Consider the following 17,977-nt stretch of genomic DNA (forward strand, 5'->3'; position numbering starts at 1 on the left):
AAGGTCCCTCCTCCGACTTCGACTGCATCCTGTATTTTCCAATTATCACCTTTTAAAGGCCAGCTGGGCGCATTCCAAGCTGTCGGGGGGCAATTCCATTTGCATTGCTCTGAGACAAAGTCACGCCGAACTACTTTCACGCTAAAGTTCATTACGGCCATAGTGGAAGGGACGCTCGCCGCCGCTCCGCCATCACTCCCAGTGTAGTGGAAGGGGAACGAGGCATGGCAGGAATGTTGAACTTAAAGGTGACTCCGTGGGCAGCGACTGCCTCCGCAACTCTAAGGTCACGAGTTTGTAACACGTGTGCAACCGTTTACAGTCTGGTCGATGTAGTACTACAGGGGCTGCGCTGGTTCAGTTTAGCTCATTACGCTGATTTCAGTCCCTTCCATTAACTCCATTTCTTAAATCAGCTCAAGAAACATTTTACATCTATTTTTATTTGGGAACATTTTTTTATAGCCATTTCAATTCCCACCAATCAAATTTTTTTCTTTCTATTGACATTATACTGTATTTATATATATAATATGTATATTATATACAGTATATATATATATATATATATATATATATATATATATATATATACACACACACACACACACACACACATAAATACATAAATACATACAGTATAATATATATGTTTTTATTAAAAAAAAAATTGTATTCCATTGGCTTTGCACATTAATGAACACAGTTCTGTCTGCCTTAAGGCTCTCTCTCTCTCTCTCTCTCCCTTACCCCCCTCCCCTCTCATGCTCACTAGTGTAAACCTGTATTTGATTTCTCCTCTCCCTCTCAAACTGCATATAGCAGCATTTAGCTGTGAATTAATTTTCATGTTTGGATATACCCTGCTGGGGTGCAATGCTGCTGGTGCATAATCAAAATCTGTAACACTACATATGGGCAGATAGGCCTTGTGGGTATTTTCACAGCGCAGCTCCGTCGCTGGGCGGGGGCAAACCGAAGGCAGAGGGGGCCGCCGGCGGGAGCAGGAATACTTGGACATGGCGACCGCTCTTAGGCAGCGCAATCACACATCAAGCGGCAGAGTGACCAAACACAGCAGACACAAACACTGAGACGCTCAGAAATAACAGGCGTAATTTTGACACAAAGGAATATATCTACATTTATGGGTCATGTGGAAGGACACAGAGAGGGAAGGACAATGGCGTGGCGCTGGTGTGTAATAGTGTGAAGAGTGCGCTTGTGTGTCTGGGTGAGCGTCAACATATTCACCCACACGTCCCCGCCTCGGGACGGGACATGCACCTACAGCCACAGCTCGAGCACCAGCGGCCTTAAACATGGTGTGTCTAATGCGCCTATTTAGTGTTTGGGTGCAGCGGCGCGTGGCCGCAGGTTTTTGGGAGGGGAGCGTGGATAGCACCTTCCCTGACAGCTGTGGCCCCCAAACTGGAGACAAAAGCCTCAGGAAGTAGCGCATCACTGAAGATGAGACTAAAAGCCATGGCAATTTGCTTGTTCCCTGGCCTATACGGCCCTCCGATTCACTGCATTGGGTCACTTTTCATGGTGAATATGGACAGACAGGCCGCACGGACACAACGAGTGAAAGGAAAGCCGCGGAGTGGAATATTTTCCGGAGAGACCAGAGATCTGCGTCCACACCATTGTTCTCGGCAGGGCCTGAGCCGAGGCCTCCATCTTAAAAAAAAAATTAAAAACCTGAATCAATATCATGGGGCCGCGCATCAAATGGTACATTTAAATCAAAGGCAGGAACACTACTAAACTCACACCGACTTTATTCTAAATCGAAAAGAAAGAAAAGAAATATGCGGACCACCTTTTGTGCACCAGTCTTTTCTTTGGAATTTATTTGTAATCCTTTGATAGGGGGAGTCGCTTTTTCAATCGAGGCAGATCAAAGACAGAGCAGCTTACCACACTGCTTGTGTTTGTGTGTCTATGCAAGCATGTATATACTGTGGTCTTTTAATAACACACTGAGGCGACAGGTTTTTAGTCCATTGCTTTAATAGGCTTATAGTTATCAGGCTGTAGGCTCGATAAACGAACTTGCCAAAGTGGTAAGTATCAGATCTCGGCACACATACACACACTCCAATTATGAGCTCGCTTTTGGAGCGAAAAACAAGGGTTTGAGCACAGGATTAGGCCTTTGACAGCAGGTTTTTGCAAAAACAGTCGCTCCGTTTCAACTCCGGCAGCCGTATAATTCTATCAGCAATTTCTTGACAAATATCTGATGGAAGTCGGCAGTGGAATATGCACCATGCCTATTAAAGTGCCGAGCAAAACACTGATGAACATAAGTGCAAATATCAAGTAACACGTGTTGAGGTCTAATTACACCCTCTCACTAGCTTTCCCTCTGGCACAAATGCATGTGTTAAGTAAATCTGGGGGATAAACAACAGCAATTACAAGTGCTAGACTAATATTTTTGAAAATAGCTATGAACAGGCTAGAATCAATTTAGGTCTATAAGCATTTAGCAGCTGGGGCCTATTTTCAAACACGCAAATCCATTAGTGCGATGTGCAGAGGTGCAGGCATTTATTTTATGGGTTGATACGAGCCAGAAGAGATAATGAGTTGTTTGCTACACTATCAGCTATTAGGTGATAATTAGGCCTAGATGGATTTTAACTCTTTTAAAAGGTTTGTTTGATCTGAACACAGTGTTCCCAGATGGATGGATGGATTTCCAGAATTAATTGCCATTCCAAATTAAAGACCCACCAAGCCGTTGTGAACCGGATCTGTGAAATTCATGTTGACATTATGCAGTATAAGTGTACACAACTGTACACAATTTGAGGGTATAATACGACAGATAACAACATCTGGATTTGCGAACAGACATGTCTTTAGTATTGTTCATTGTAAGACTCAAAAATTGTGGCACAGCCTTTTCTTTAGATGGTTTCAGGAACGTCGCAGAGACACTCAAGAGTTGTGACAGTCTAACAGTCTAACAGGACCCCTGTGTGCTTTACTTGGAGCCCACTGAAGCAGGTGAAACACCAGCGAATTTGAACTGTAGCACGAGGGGTACTCACAAAAAGGGGCGGTGCGGTCATTCCAGGCATTCGTATCAATGACAAAGCTTTATGACAAAATGGAAAGCTAAACATTTGGAGTTCATACCCAACGGCAAAAGAGGGAAACAATCACTATCACACAGAGGAACTCCCTTTATTATGTTCCAGCGTGTACACACACACACACACACACACACACACACACACACACACACACACACACACACACACACACACACACACACACACACACACACACACACACACACACACACACACACACACACACACACACACACACACACACACGTCAAGGCAGAAATGGATCAAAAATATCCACTGGTTTTAATTAGACTATCAAACGCTACACTGCTGACACATTTCCTGAGTTTGTGTGTGTGTGTGTGTGTGTGTGTGTGTGTGTGTGTGTGTGTGTGTGTGTGTGTGTGTGTGTGTAGCACACACACACACGCGGGTTTAGGGTAGAGTGAGCGTGTTTCTGACCTCCCATGGGCACTGCCGAGTGAGTGCAAAGCTCTAGGTAAACATCAATCATTTTGACAGGGGGCACTTTCACAAGTATTTGTAAGGGTTAACCTGAAATCTATCGGAAAATCCCCGTTCATTTAAAAAAAAAACCCCAAAACACAAAATGTCAGGGCCTGTTTTTCGCCATCGATATGAAAGCACAAACATTGATTCTTGCGTTGTGACGCTTCACTCCGAGCCTTTGGGCACTCGGCTGAACAACGCAAACACTGGCTCGTGCCGGGTGATCCAAGGAATATCCATCTAGATAGATAATAGTCATCTTTATCCACGGCCCCAATCTTTGTGACAGTGAAATCAAAATGTAGATTAATGTTGTGGCATTTATTAGCAAGTTTGTACGGTAGGAAATGAAACACCCGCGACAATAACCTTTGGGGAGAAAAAAGTAGAGATGTGCGACTTGTAGAACCGGGTGAGTTGGCTAAAGTACTTCACTCTCATATTGGGTTGCATACGTGGCTGCGATAAGTATCAAACCTGTCAAACCTTTTCGAGTCCGTGATATGATCATAGAGCAGGGCGAGGTGGAAATGTCAGAGGAGAAGAAGATTCGATACGAAAAGGGAAAATACGTGATTATACGTTGATTATATATGTTGGAACAAAGAACGGTTTGGAACTGACTTCCAGTTCTGGAATTTTTTTCCATCACATCATACTGAACCAGCCGATAAAAAAAAAACAACACCTCAGTGGGCTGGGTCAAACTGTTCTCTCTTGTGTCCGCGATGCGCCACTAGCCCTGTTTTGACAACTCTTCAGAAAGACTACATGACCTCACTAGACCCCAGTTATTTCAAATGATTTCGCTCATTTAGATTAGAAATGTGATTTTGTTTTTATGAACTACTTTGAAACAGCCGGCTTACTCGTGCCAGGGCGTTCCAAAGACTCCGGCTTGACGGAGAGGGCTTTCCCAAGCGAGAGTAGCGGCATCCTTAAAGAACATGAGTACACGCATTAACATGTTGTGCCAGACAGCTCACTGGTAAACAACCTGGCAAAGGGCCCTTGTAGTAAACTGCGGTGGAACTGTACAGGAAAGCCTTGGATGTTTTAGCCATCCTGGCACGGAGATATGGGTCACGTCAGGCTGTCCTCTGCCTCACCCCGGTACCACAGCCAAAGCCCTGATGAGATTAGCCAGCCAGCCAGGCGCTTGGCGGCGATAAAAACACAAACACCACCGATTACGTGGGCATGTAAAGTTGGAGTGACACTTGAGCTCAGCTAGTGTGATGACTGCGCCACTACTACCTCCAGCTCAGGATCCACATTGACCTTGCCAAACACTTGACGGGGGGGGGGGGGGGGGGGGTGGGCATGTAGGCATTACAGCTGACACCAGTAGAACCCCATGCTTGGACTTTTGCTGTTTAAAAGTAACCAGTTCGGTATTTTCCATCTGAAAGACTTTTGCCCTGAGTGAAAAATGTGCGCTGCTGACCAAGTGTTGATATGCCACAGAAATGTGGTATAAGGGCTTCACCTGAAACACCACAACTTTTTCCCTCAGCGAGCATTTCTTTGCGGGGTAAGCCAGTGGAGGCAGGGCCTCCTCGGCCACTGTTGCTCCAGGTTAAATCGCTGCTAGAAATGGGATTATGCAGTTTGGAATGCTAGAGTAATCACTCATTCAGCGGCAGCCAGGAGAAAAGGCCCTCTTAAGAAAAGGGGGGGGGGGGGTTATATAGCTGGGTGCTTTGATTACTGCCCTGTCTTTAAACCACATCCGATGAGTAAAGACGTGCCCTGGTCCTCCCCCACATTTACAGGCCGAGTCGCCCTCCTGTCTTCCTGTAAATAAGTGACGTCACGGCCGCTAATGATGCCCAGACCAGGCCCAGTCGGGCCCTGGGAAAGAGAATAAAAAAGAGGAAACTACCAGTTTCATCAGCAGTCACGTCAGCTATGAATCAACATAGGCAATGGAAGTGAATTGCGGCACGGGACTTCTGACGTGGCGGTCGAAACACTGTGTGAGCAGTGGAAAAAGATCAAGGGCACTCTCCCTTACTCTAGTCTATACAGCGTGTAAAGTTCATCCTCGGGGAATAGAAACATCTTTTTCATCTGCGGATCAGCGGCTGGTATAGACTCTAATGAAGATGTTCCGATGGAGAGAGGGAACAATCTCTGTCTTTCGCTCTCTCTCTCTCTCGATCTCCCCTTCACAGACTGGCAGTGATAGCTGCTTCCAGTTGCTAGGTATAAAAAGACCCATCATAAAGCCCGGCTAGAGGAAACAGGATAAGCGCTTGAGCCAAGGCAGTAAAAAGCTCTCTGGGAACTTGAAAGCCACACAAATGAAGTCTGCGTCTGCCATCTGGAAACAATAAACAAACAAAACCCAGCAGCCAAACAAACACCACGAGAGGGAGAGAGAGAGAGAGAGAGAGTATCCAAGGGGTAATGAGCGAGAGAGGGAGAGGCAGGCGACGGACAGTGAGAGACTGAAAGCGTGGATGAATGACAGGAAGCGGAGGCTTGTTGATGTTAAAAACACGTGTACAGTGCGCATCATTAGCAGAGGCTGATGGGGAGACAGACAGAGAGACACCCCTGTCCTTTGTGTAAAGGTTCCTTTGATGGCGGGGAGATGGTGCATCAGCCGCGCTGTTTGAAAGTGTGTGTGGTAGCGGCGCAACCTGGTTCTAATGAAGTGTAGTGCTAACAGGAGGCCGCCTGTCTGCAACCTGTGCCACTGATGTGACGAGAAGCCATATAAGCCGCCGCCAAATGAGGGGAAAATAGTGACTGCAGCCATTTGACTCCGTCAGTACACGTTGATTCCACCGCCGCGGATGCGTTTAGTGCATTAACAGGGAAAACTGGGGATCTCGATTTCCATAACTTTCTTCATTAAAAAAGAAAATACGGTACACAGGAGAGAATATAAGTGATATAAGTGGTATAGGCCTACAGATTGAGATTTTCAGTGGCCTATACACTGCATCGCTGAATTTCCCCCTGGGGTTTAATGAAGTGTCATCTTATTTTATTCATCTTACATGATCAATAATATGCCTGCAAAGGTCAGTAGCACCGTCACCCAACCAGGTCCCTTCATGACTCTGACAGACACACATACTCATAACTCCACACTACACACACAATATCTATTAATATTTACCAGTCCGCAGGGGTCGCTGCCCTCAGGAAATCTGCTCCTGTTATTAGCTGAAGCTGTATTGCGTATGTATCCCTGATTTAAATAAGAATATTAAATAAGACACATGAAGCTTCAACACACTGGATGCTATCAAATCACAATCCTGTACAGTATGTGACTTTAAAGGAATAAATTACATTTTATACTAGATCGTTTTCACTGTAGGCTTTTTTCATTAGGTTGAGTTGCAAAGCAATAATGTTTAGAACATTGTTCGAATATTTTATTTTTTTAAATTATTTTAATGTATTATTTGTTTATTTATTTATGTGTTTATTTACAATAATCAAGATGCACCGGAGCCCCTTGCTGATATTCCAGGTACATTGTCTCCCATTGTCAATCAATGGAAATTTGGACCTATTTAATGAAAGCAAATCCAATATGAGCCACAGTCTCCACAGACTTCCCCCCCAGAGGAGAGCTCCTCAGACAGTACACTGTCAACGCTGCCACCAAGAGGTCAGAAGAAGAACTGCTGCAGACCCCAGCTGTATAAAGGTAAACACACCACCATACAAACACACATTCATCCACTCAAGCGCTGGGACATACATGCAAACATGGTCACACACCCTTTTAAAAAAGGGATGCCTCTTAGGCATGTACCAGGAAATATTGGGTAAATTGCCCTGGAACTAGCCAGCCGTCACCATGGCAATGGGCCAACATAGGTGCCGTGAGAAGGAAAAAAGCAAGGATACAAATAACCTCACTCACTTATCTGGAGTCAGCAATCGAAAAACACACCTATTGTTTAGGGAACACGTAAACCAAATCTGGATCTGTGTTGATTTAGCAGACACTGGGACCCCTTGTGGAGGGCTGACAGAGGGGCAGACTCCCAACCTGGAAGTAATATCCTGCCCACACACAACTCCGACCGCTACCCAATTAATGCTAAGTTGGCTATGCTATGTCATGCCAATGCTCTGTAGCGGGGGGTTGTTAGACATTGTTACTCATGCCCAAAGTGAATGTTCCAATACAGTTTGCAAAACAGGGCCAATGTAGCCTGGCGACAGAAAACTGGGTGGTCGCTGATGATGAGGCCGGGGCGCTGTAGACACGATGTCCAACGTCTAAAAACGAAGACCTCAGTGGGTTCCACCTCTGTAGGCATACTGTTTCCATTAGTTTCGGGAAAACGACAGCTTACAACTACAGACAAATAACCACTGGTTACGAGTGCATGTTTTGGTCCACAAAACAAAAACAAAAAGGTTTTCAGTACATTGTGTCAAATAGTTACTGATACCTCTGTTAGCTGATAGATAAAGAAATATACGTTTTGTTTTTTGGTCAAATGTCTTTGGCACTCTGAGCTCCATTTTCACATGACACTGAATATAAAACAACCTCGCCTCGCTCTCCTGTTATCATTAAAAACATTGCCTATTTCCCCAACCCCTCGCTCCTCATTCAATCCGACCGCCGCACTCGTTCTCTAAACCACGCAAACCACCCATTAGCCGAGGCCTCCACCCCCACCCAAGTATATCTGAGAACAAAATTCTTTTGTTGCATTGTTCACACATTCCTCCCGGGCCGTGTTTGTACAGATGCGATCCCATGCGCACTCGCGGGGGTTCTGAGGAGGAGGAACGGCTCCCAAAGCCAAGAGATGTTCCGTTGATCAAAGGCTTTCGGTGCCAGAGAGTAAAGGCACTTGTTTTAGTGCTGGTTGTTTTTGTCTGCGGGGACCTGCTCTAACAGAACCATCTGTTCTCCGTATGGATCCACCTTGGTCTGCGCCGGGACAAGTGTGAGTCTCTCTCTCTCTCTCTCCCTCTCCCCCTCTCCCTCTCCCTCTCTCCCTCTGCCCCATTTATTCAGCTGGTCCCCCTACCCCACCCTTTTCCCCAACCACCAAAGCTTTGTTTTCATACAGCAACACGTGTTAACTTAATGCTCTGTAACAAATTTCAAAAGGTGAGCTTAGCCGGGTCAACAACAGGTAATAGAGCGATTTATTGTTGTACTGGCTTGGGAAAAGAGAAAAGTTTGGGCGGAGGGTGGGGAGGGTGTCTGTGTGCATTGCGCTGGTCCGTGCACACTTGTAAAGTCTCTTTTGCGTGTGTGCGCACACACACACACACACACACACAGGCACACACTATGTATGTGGTGCATGTTGCAGTGACGTAAGTTCAGTCTTTCTTACCCCCTCCCCTCCCATATCATGTTCTTACCAACTGCAGTTAAATACAAGTAGACAAAACAAACAAATGTCCTTCTGGACCTTTGGGGCCAACATATAATATGTTTTATGGGGAACAGGGGGAAGGAGGGAGATAGGCTTTGAAAAAAAAAAAAAAAAAAAGCTCACGTGTATTTATTTTAGGGCCTTCAAAGCATGTTATGGCAACAAATTTGTTAAAAAAAAAAAAAGGATGGTGATATATTTGCGCCTTTTGTGGCTTCTTTGCAAAGGGATAGTCTCCTGAGGCCAAACAACACCCCCCTGTACCAAATCAACCAAACATCTTTGCCACAAAACCTCCGCTTCCTTGAATGTTGTGGGAAATCGGTGCGCCGGCAAACTCATGTATTATTGAACTTATAAGGTAACGCTTCAATACAAAATGATCATGTGAGAGCCAAGCACGGCAGCGTTCAAGGCACTGACATGAGTTGGCACCAGACAGCAATAAACGAAAGGCATTCGGGCTGACCCCAATAAATCCCCTTGAGCAACTTTTGGATGCTAGGCTGTTGGAGACAATTTTTCTTTTCAATGTGCATGTTGGGCCTGTCTGACCTGCAAATCTCTCCACGCAGCTAACAATGCACTTCCCAAATTGCATTGTTAGCTGCATTGTTAAAATATGCCAAACATCAACCTTTCCAAATTTTAAGATAAATATCCATGATGAGGGTCTGCGTAATGGGAGAACTTCACAATATTACACAATGAGCCAATAACGCAGAATGCGAAATTAACCATATACCAATGTTCTTGTTATAGTTAGACATCATCAAACATGAAACTCACTTGAGAACAGTAAGTTGGGTGTTTCTAGCAGGTTTTGCCCATGATGACACATACATGCAGCCTCCCTAATTTGGAACTTATTATTTTGTAGGTGCACTGACTAGCCGACTACTGCCAGCATTGGCACATCACTTTGTCTTGCAATAGCGTATTCGGGTAATAGAGGCTAAAGCCGTTAGGAAATTGATACACACATAGATCAAAGTGATCTATGAAAATGATCTATGATCTATCACTGACTATAAAAAAGGCCTTCATTAAGCCTAACAACCTTAAGTTCGCGGTAGCAGTCTGAGCGCCCTAAAACTGACAGGAAGGTCAGGAATTATTTATTTATTTATCTGCTGACCTCTGACTCCCTCTGGTGTCCTGTTTGTCACGGCCTAATTATTTCACCAAACTTGCTCACAAATCTTGCACATAGTTGACTTTTGTTAGTTTATGTGGAGACACATTTTTTTTAAGATTTTTAAGATGCTTTAAGATTTGTTTTACGCACAGCCCTAGAATGCACAGTGCTTAGTTTTTCTACTTTTAATGTAAGATCCCTGTATTAATCCCCGGGAGGAAATGAATGAGTTTGTTTCACTTGGGGAATAAAGGCAGCTATGAAAAAAAAATTGCTGGGGATTAACAGTGCATAATGTTCATGAAATTTTGATGTAAGACATGCTTGATCGAGGTTAATAACAGAAATTCTGCACTAACAATTGATTGACCCACCAAATGTATTTATTCGTCTGTTTACAGACCACGCACGTGGCCAGAGCACGGATAAGACCGGCCATTAGAGGGTCCGGGAAGGGCGCAGCGCGTGGGGCCTGGCTGCCCTCGGCCGGCCCGCTCGCCCTCCCCGGCTCGGGCATTTGGTTACACAGTCACTAAGGTTGTTTTCTTGCTTGATTGGATTATGGCCACACACCTCTGGCCTGGCTTCCACCGACAATAAATGAGGAAATGAGGTGTCAACACGCTGGTGTTTATTCAGCACTCATTTATTTTTTATTTTTGTACCGGAAGCCAAACTCAGCTCAGATGCCAGATGAGCAGAGGCGGCGCTACTCGGAGCATTTAAAATCATCTCTCTGTTTGTCAGCATGTCTGTGCTATAGGCATAGTAAAACTAAAAAACTGCTAATTTTATCCATGATGAATGCAGCTTTCCGGGCATATTTAACCTGTTAAGCCCGACGGACCTGCCGGAGGGTCCATGATGCAGTCTGTGTTTGACAAGCTCTCGCCAGCTCAGTTTTTCAAGCTGGGTTTAAGCCTCCGGTATAAGCGGAAACTAGACTTCCAGACGAATCCCTTACTGTAAACTAGTGCTGTCAAGCGATGGTTCCATATTCGATGACAATTTTGTCTTGTGTTATGAATCCGGCGCACCCCTTTCCTTCACAGCAGTGTGATTTCGCCCCTCCCCAAACTCACTCTCACGACTTGTTGTGCACCGCCGGTGTGACCGTACCATGTGACATGTTCAGTTGAACCAAAGGACACTTCACCAGGGGTTTCGATGTCGGAATCCCATGAAGAGTCATCGCGCCGATCCGTTATGCACATAATTCAATTACACATGTTGTCATCAAACATGAAGTCTGACCAGTGTCGCGGTCCAGGTGCGCCGGGGCTTCCTCCGCTCTCTCCCCGGTCCCGGCGCTTTCCAGCCGGGCAGCGCGCAGCAGGGATGAAGCCCCCCCCGGTGCTGACGTGGCGGGTCATCCTCTAACACCAACTTGAACTCGAAGTCACCCTCCTCCCAACCCGAGCCCGGCGCGGCCCCCATCTCCGCAAAAGGAGAGCGATTAAAGAAAGAATCCGCGATTTTCAGTGACGTTTTGTCTGACACGGTTGGAGGTAGTGCCTCCGTCCGCTCCCAACGTCACCGCATGTTATCACAGAGCGCAGATTCGGGAACTTTTCAGACTGTCCTCAGCTGACAATGATGATTATATTATTTATTTAAATGTATATAATATATATTTTTTTGTTGTTTATTATTTATTTATCTCTATCTTTACATTTTTTTTTTTTTATATTTGTTTTTCGGCTGAAGTGTATTTAAAGTTCAAGAAATGCATGATGCTTCCAAAGTCAATGAGTAATCATGTAAAATGATTTTTGCCATAATGGAGCAGCCCAATAGACACCTAGACCATTGGGAAATGTATGGGATGTCCATTGAAGATAAGTGGGTTTTGTCACACAATCGTCAAAATCCCACAAATCTCCAATTTTCGTTATTGATACTGCATCATGAAATTAAGTTTTATAAAGTGTTTTTCCCAAGGTCATGAGGTCTTTTAGGGGAATTTTCTTACCCTTTCTCCCCTCATTCTCGAGTGGTAAAAAATGGCAAGAAAGCGTATCAAAGCTGTGTAATGAATGTTATCAACCCACAACTTAGTGCAGCAACTAATCACACATAATTGATCATGGGAATGGCCATCATTAGGCGTGAGTATCATGTTCAAAGCCTCTTTACATTCAAAATATTAATGATCTTACCAGGCGCCATTAAAAAATATAGTGTTTAATGAATAGCAAAGAGTGACATACAGTGTCAAGCTGCATCTCAAATGATTTCTTCGGGTCTCACCTTTCTGATGGTGAAAGGCTCTTGTATGTGGCACCAACTGCTGACCCACACGCCCCCAGAAATGTACTCCGAGCTTAACAGGTTAAGCAATGTTTGCAGTGAATTCACTGTTACTTTTGCTTTCATGTGCAAGTTGTATTTTGTAGAATGACCAAACTAATTGGAAAGTTAATGATACGATTGAGTCAGATAAACCAACCGCAGAACAAATGCAAATCAGGAAAATAAATAGATAAAACACGTTGTTTCCAATTTCTTGAGTAACTGGAAAGCCAGACCTTTTAATTTTCAGGCTGTTCATCCTTACGATAAAGCTCAAAGGCCCAGTAATAGGCAGACACCAGGAAGTCGTTAGTGCTCCGAGTCAGCATGATGCACCATCAAAATAAAATTATGCACAGTAGCTGGTGCATTTAAGCAACTGGGCCAATCGAAAATTCACCTCCCAATTTATGCAAAATGCCACTTTAGGACCAGTCTAGAATGATTGCTAAGCGTCTGTACTGCTTTATGCCCTTTCTCTTAATTGAAAACCTTATAGGGGTGCATTACTCTTGGGGTTTTTATAAGCTGTGCTATAAAGCCCTGGCAGTCCCTGCGAGGGGAAACTGCCCATTAACTTATAGGGTGCAGGCCCTGGCTCTCTAATTGACAACCTCTAGGCTACTTTCATCACTTGTCGACTTCATAGTGGCAGTCAATGTTTCCTCCAGGATGCTGTTGCATCTTTGACAAGAGGGTGTGTGTGACAAAGAGCAGTCTGCCGCCAAGGCCGGAGCTCTAGGGCTCTAGGCTGTCCATAAAACAAGTACATGCATTCCTTTCCTGGTCCCAGCCATCTGAAAATGCTTGCATTTAACCATAGAAGCAGTTCCCCTACAAAGTAACGAGGACCGAAACAAAAACATAAAAACTGATGTGTTGTTTTTTATGTGAATGCTATTCCAAAGCATGTTATAGAAGTAATAAACCATATGCTTGTAAAGTACTTTTTCAGTGGTAATTGTTGAATAAAACAAACCCACTCACAAAACATTGTAAATGTCTCATTACTGGTGTGAATAGGGATTAGAGATATACCACAATTTGGATTTATATCTGTTCAGGCTGAATGTAAATAAATTCACAAATGCTTGTAATTGGAAACACACACAGACAACATTTGCGTACACACACACGCACACACACAAACACTCAAAATACAAAACAGGAAATTGGCGTGACAGTCACTTCACACTCCACATTAGCAGGATCATGAGAATTGTGCCTCTGGAAATTCATGTACCCTGAATTAGAGCCACGTGTCATCGTGTTACTGACCAGTACAGACATGTAACTGAAACTTTAAAGCAGCTACAATCACTGTCTTGTCTGTAACTGGTGTTTAAGCTGAAACTAACTGAAATTTGTCATTATACCGACGTCCATAGAATACGTAAAGTTCAAATTTAGGAAAGATAGGGGGGCAGAAATTACAGGTTACCACCTGTTTGTTTACTTGTTTGAAATGACAATTTGGAAAATAACTATACCAAAGTGCCAGAAGGGCAAAATATCAGCACTATGGTAATACTCACCCTCATTTATTTTCAGAAGTTTAATTTCAGACCTGCTGTTTATTAATAATTGCAAGTATAAAATGCTACGCTCCGTGCACGAAGATCAGCACAAAGGAAAATAACTGGCTCATGATAGAGACGTCATCAACACGCGACACGCCCACTCACTCGTTGTGAATGATCCGGACAAACGCCTGCTCTGTTCACACACACCGCTCAATCGGTCATTACGCAGACTTTGTACGAGGGTACTGGCTGGGTAGAGTCCTGTTAATGTCCGGTCCAACTGATTCGGACACTTGCGTTCACACATACAGCTCATCCGGGTAATGTCCAGATAATTTGTGACGTGTGAAAGCAGCTTAAGATGCTATACGCCAAAAAAGTAAAATATACAAAACATTTCTCTAATACCTGACATAGAATATGAGTGTTGGCATTAGATTTATGTACTGGATATATTCTCTGATACAGAAAACCTATGAACCTGATATCCCACTAATATCCTACACCAAAATTGGTATTATGTCCCTAATTGCAAACAGACTAACGGAGGTAGTTTGGGAACAGGCTCTTATTCAACACAATCTGTTAATTGTGTGCGTCGATTTCTAAGCATCCTTTAAGGACATTAAATATTGCTTCCAAGCAGAGGTGAAGATTTTGTTGGCCTTAAGTTAAATCCAGTCCAATTTACTTGAAATAGACTTGACTGGTTGACTTTGTATGACTGCAAAAGAAAACTCAGCGTTTTTATTGCATTGTTATTTCTTAAAACGACATTTCTGTGTGCATTCAACTCAATATCCTTACCCGTGGATGTTGGAGACGGCACTACAAGGAGCACCGGAGCTTTCACATTATTATTCTCATATTATCATTTCAATAGCTTTTTCTGCTTTGAGGTAGAGCATAATTACGAGATAGTCGCTTGATCACAATTATTTGTGTAGATTTCAATAATTATGTCGTGTATTAACACCACAATGTTCAATGCCAATAAATGTCTCTTCTACAAGAGGTTGACATGTGTTATTATTTGAAGTTCTATTCATGCCGTTATGATAGTGGCATAAAAAAAACCCACAATTCAATTACCGTATTTTCACGACCATAAGGCGCACCGTACTAAAAGGCGCAGTCTCAGTTATGTGTGCCATTACTGTATTTAACACACACATAAGGCGCACCGGATTATAGGGCGCGGGTTTTATATACCGGCACATATCCTCTACTACGTTTAAATACCTCTACTGCGTATTTAAAAATAGAGCGGGAGCAAAACTGAGTATGTTTGTGCTTTATTCATGTATTTATTACAAAGTATTAATCAAACCCATCGAAGTCATCATCCTCTGTTTCTGAATTAAACAGCTGCGCTAAATCAGACATGCCAGTTTCCCCTTCTTCGCTGTCAGAGTCGCTTTCCGTGCCGTGCGGCTCCTCGGAAATGATGCCGGCTTTTGCGAAAGCTCGAACAACAGTGCCAGCAGACACGTTAGCCCAAGCATCTACAATCCATCCGCAAACTGTGGCGTAACTTGCCCGGCGCTGCCTTCCACTTTTCGTGAAACTGTGGTCTCCGTCGGTCATCCATCGCTCCCACGCCGCTCGCAGCCTTACTTTGAACGGCCGGTTCCCACCGATGTCGAGCGGTTGAAGTTCCTTTGTCAGACCTCCCGGAATAACAGCAAGCACAGCGTTCATTTGTTTCACCTTGTTTTTCACATCGGCTGTGAGATGGGCACGCATGGAGTCACAGATTAACAGCGATGGTGATGCGTGGAAAAAACCACCTGGTCTCCTTACATACACCTCCCTCAGCCACTCTTTCATCATCTCCTCATCCATCCAGCCCTTTTCATTTGCCTTAATAACGACTCCAGCTGGAAAAGTCTCTTTAGGCAAAGTCTTTCTCTTAAAAATCACCATAGGCGGCAGTTTCTGTCCATTTGCGTGGCAGCCAAGCACAACAGTAAACGACGCCTTTTCATACCCCGTTGTGCGTATCGCTACCGTGCTGGTCCCCTTCTTCTCCACCGTGTGATTCACCGGGACGTCGAAAGTGAGCGGCACCTCGTCCATGTTGGTGATGTGGCTTGGCTGGATGCGTTTGTCGGCGATGTGTTTGCTGCAGTAGGAGTGGAAGCTCGCCAGCTTTTCATTATAATCCGCCGGACGTTGCTGCGCTACTGTAGTCCTGGTCCGGATGGAAAAATGGCACCGTTTCATAAAACGAAAGCACCACGACGGACCTCCTTGAAAATGTTCAATTTTAATTTCTTCCGCTAGCGTTACTGCTTTTAGTCGAACAGTGACCGTCGAAACGCTCGCCCCACTCGTTCTTTGCTCGATGATCCACCGCTCGAGTCTTTCCTCCAACTCGGGCCACCTCGCCTTATGTCCGCGGAACACACATAGGGCGCACCGCACTATAGGGCGCGCCGCACATTTTGAGGAAAAAAATAGACGTTTATATGCGCCTTATAGTCGCGAAAATACGGTAATAGAAATGATATGTAAGGCAATGAATCACCAACTAAAATAGCCCTACTTTCAGGGGTTGCTCGCATTCTTGGCTTTTAATACAATTAAATTAACATCTATTTTTTGTTTCAAGTCACAGCACTTGATCACACAGCACAGACATGCTAAAATGTAGGCCTATAGTGTTAGCTTCCACAATGCATATAACTGATAATGAAATGTTTTACATAATATGTAGTGCTATGGGTTATATGAACATGCACAAACCTGGATCCGCGCACACACACACACACACACACACACACACACACACACACACACACACACACACACACACACACACACACACACACACACACACACACACACACACACACCCCTCATCTCCTTTCTGTGCATACTGATCTACAGATTAAGTTGATTTACAGTACCTAAATAAGTACTGGAGATGAGACAGGGTTTGCCGTATGCATTAAATGTCCCACGAAAGCAGGTTGCATCCGTAATGCATGACGGAACCCTCGCATGGATGATTTCTACCGATTAACCAAGTAACCGAACCATGACCTCAATAAATAAGCAGAGATGACATGGATTTGTATTGTATTTTGATGACGCAACCCTCCGGCCTACTTTGATCATAAACGGTCGCACAAACAATCAATCAACAAACAAACGACAAACAATTTCTCCGACGAGACAATTGGTTTTGGCAGAATTTCAAGACGACATTTCGGGATGAGCTGTTTGCGTTCTTCCACCAGAATAAACACCCTCGGCAAAATTCGGGAGGCTCGACCGGCTCATTTCACTGAGCGACTCGTCAAGGACCGAATCTGAAAGTGAACGTCTGTCCTTTCACCAATCGCCCTTGTGCGTCCCTTTGTTGACACGGCAGGGCGGCTGGCAGCGCAACGCAAGGGCGGTCTTGCATCGGGGCGAATCACAATGTCTGCCGGACACGAGTGACGGCGCCAGCGTTTCACTTCACGATCGCTTCGACAAGACATCGCGCCGAAGCCGAAACGCGGGAGGAAATGCAGACTTACTGTTGCGCAAGTCGACTGACAAGTCTGTTGAAGTGCAGCGCCATGTTCTTCCTGCGTTCAGACAGGGTGAGCGGTGATTGGCCGGAGGGGCGAACAGTCATACAGCCCGCGGCCTCTGATTGGCTGAAGATACGGAAAGGGGCGGGACCATAAAATCTACCGGCACATGGCTTGGTAAATAACGTTTCCCTGCAGAACGGATGGATGTTGAATATATGTTGAAAAATCCAACTTACTAATAATCAACGCAGTTAATATCACTCATCTTCATAAAAGTAATAATAGCAAATTAGAAATAAGTGAATACAACATTTTAATATTACATTTGTTTTGGTAATTGTTTTATTTTGTCATTTTACGTAAAAATGTCGCTTGCAAGATTATTCATTCTGTTTATTACAGCAAAAACGTTTTGGTTTTTTTTTTGGTTGTTTTTACAAATTCAGCCAACATGCCCTTCAACTTTCAAATAAAACTGTGAAAAAAAATATATAAAAAAGACAGAACAGAAACAAGA

The 17,977-nt window shown here is 44.2% G+C and overlaps 1 protein-coding gene across 1 annotated transcript in view; it reads right to left on the bottom strand.

The window, feature by feature from the left end:
• The window catches only part of clybl (citrate lyase beta like), a 64,745-nt gene extending 47,225 nt beyond the window's left edge, over window positions 1-17,520 (bottom strand). Inside the window, exon 1 of the mRNA XM_080019061.1 lies at window positions 17,461-17,520. Within this exon, the coding sequence (XP_079875187.1) occupies window positions 17,461-17,504 (44 nt within the window). The 5' untranslated portion in view covers window positions 17,505-17,520. The remainder of the gene's footprint in view (window positions 1-17,460) is intronic.
• Between the last annotated feature and the right edge of the window lie 457 nt (window positions 17,521-17,977).

Source organism: Zeus faber (assembly GCF_960531495.2).
Source record: "Zeus faber genome assembly, chromosome: 18".
Lineage (NCBI taxonomy): Eukaryota > Metazoa > Chordata > Actinopteri > Zeiformes > Zeidae > Zeus > Zeus faber.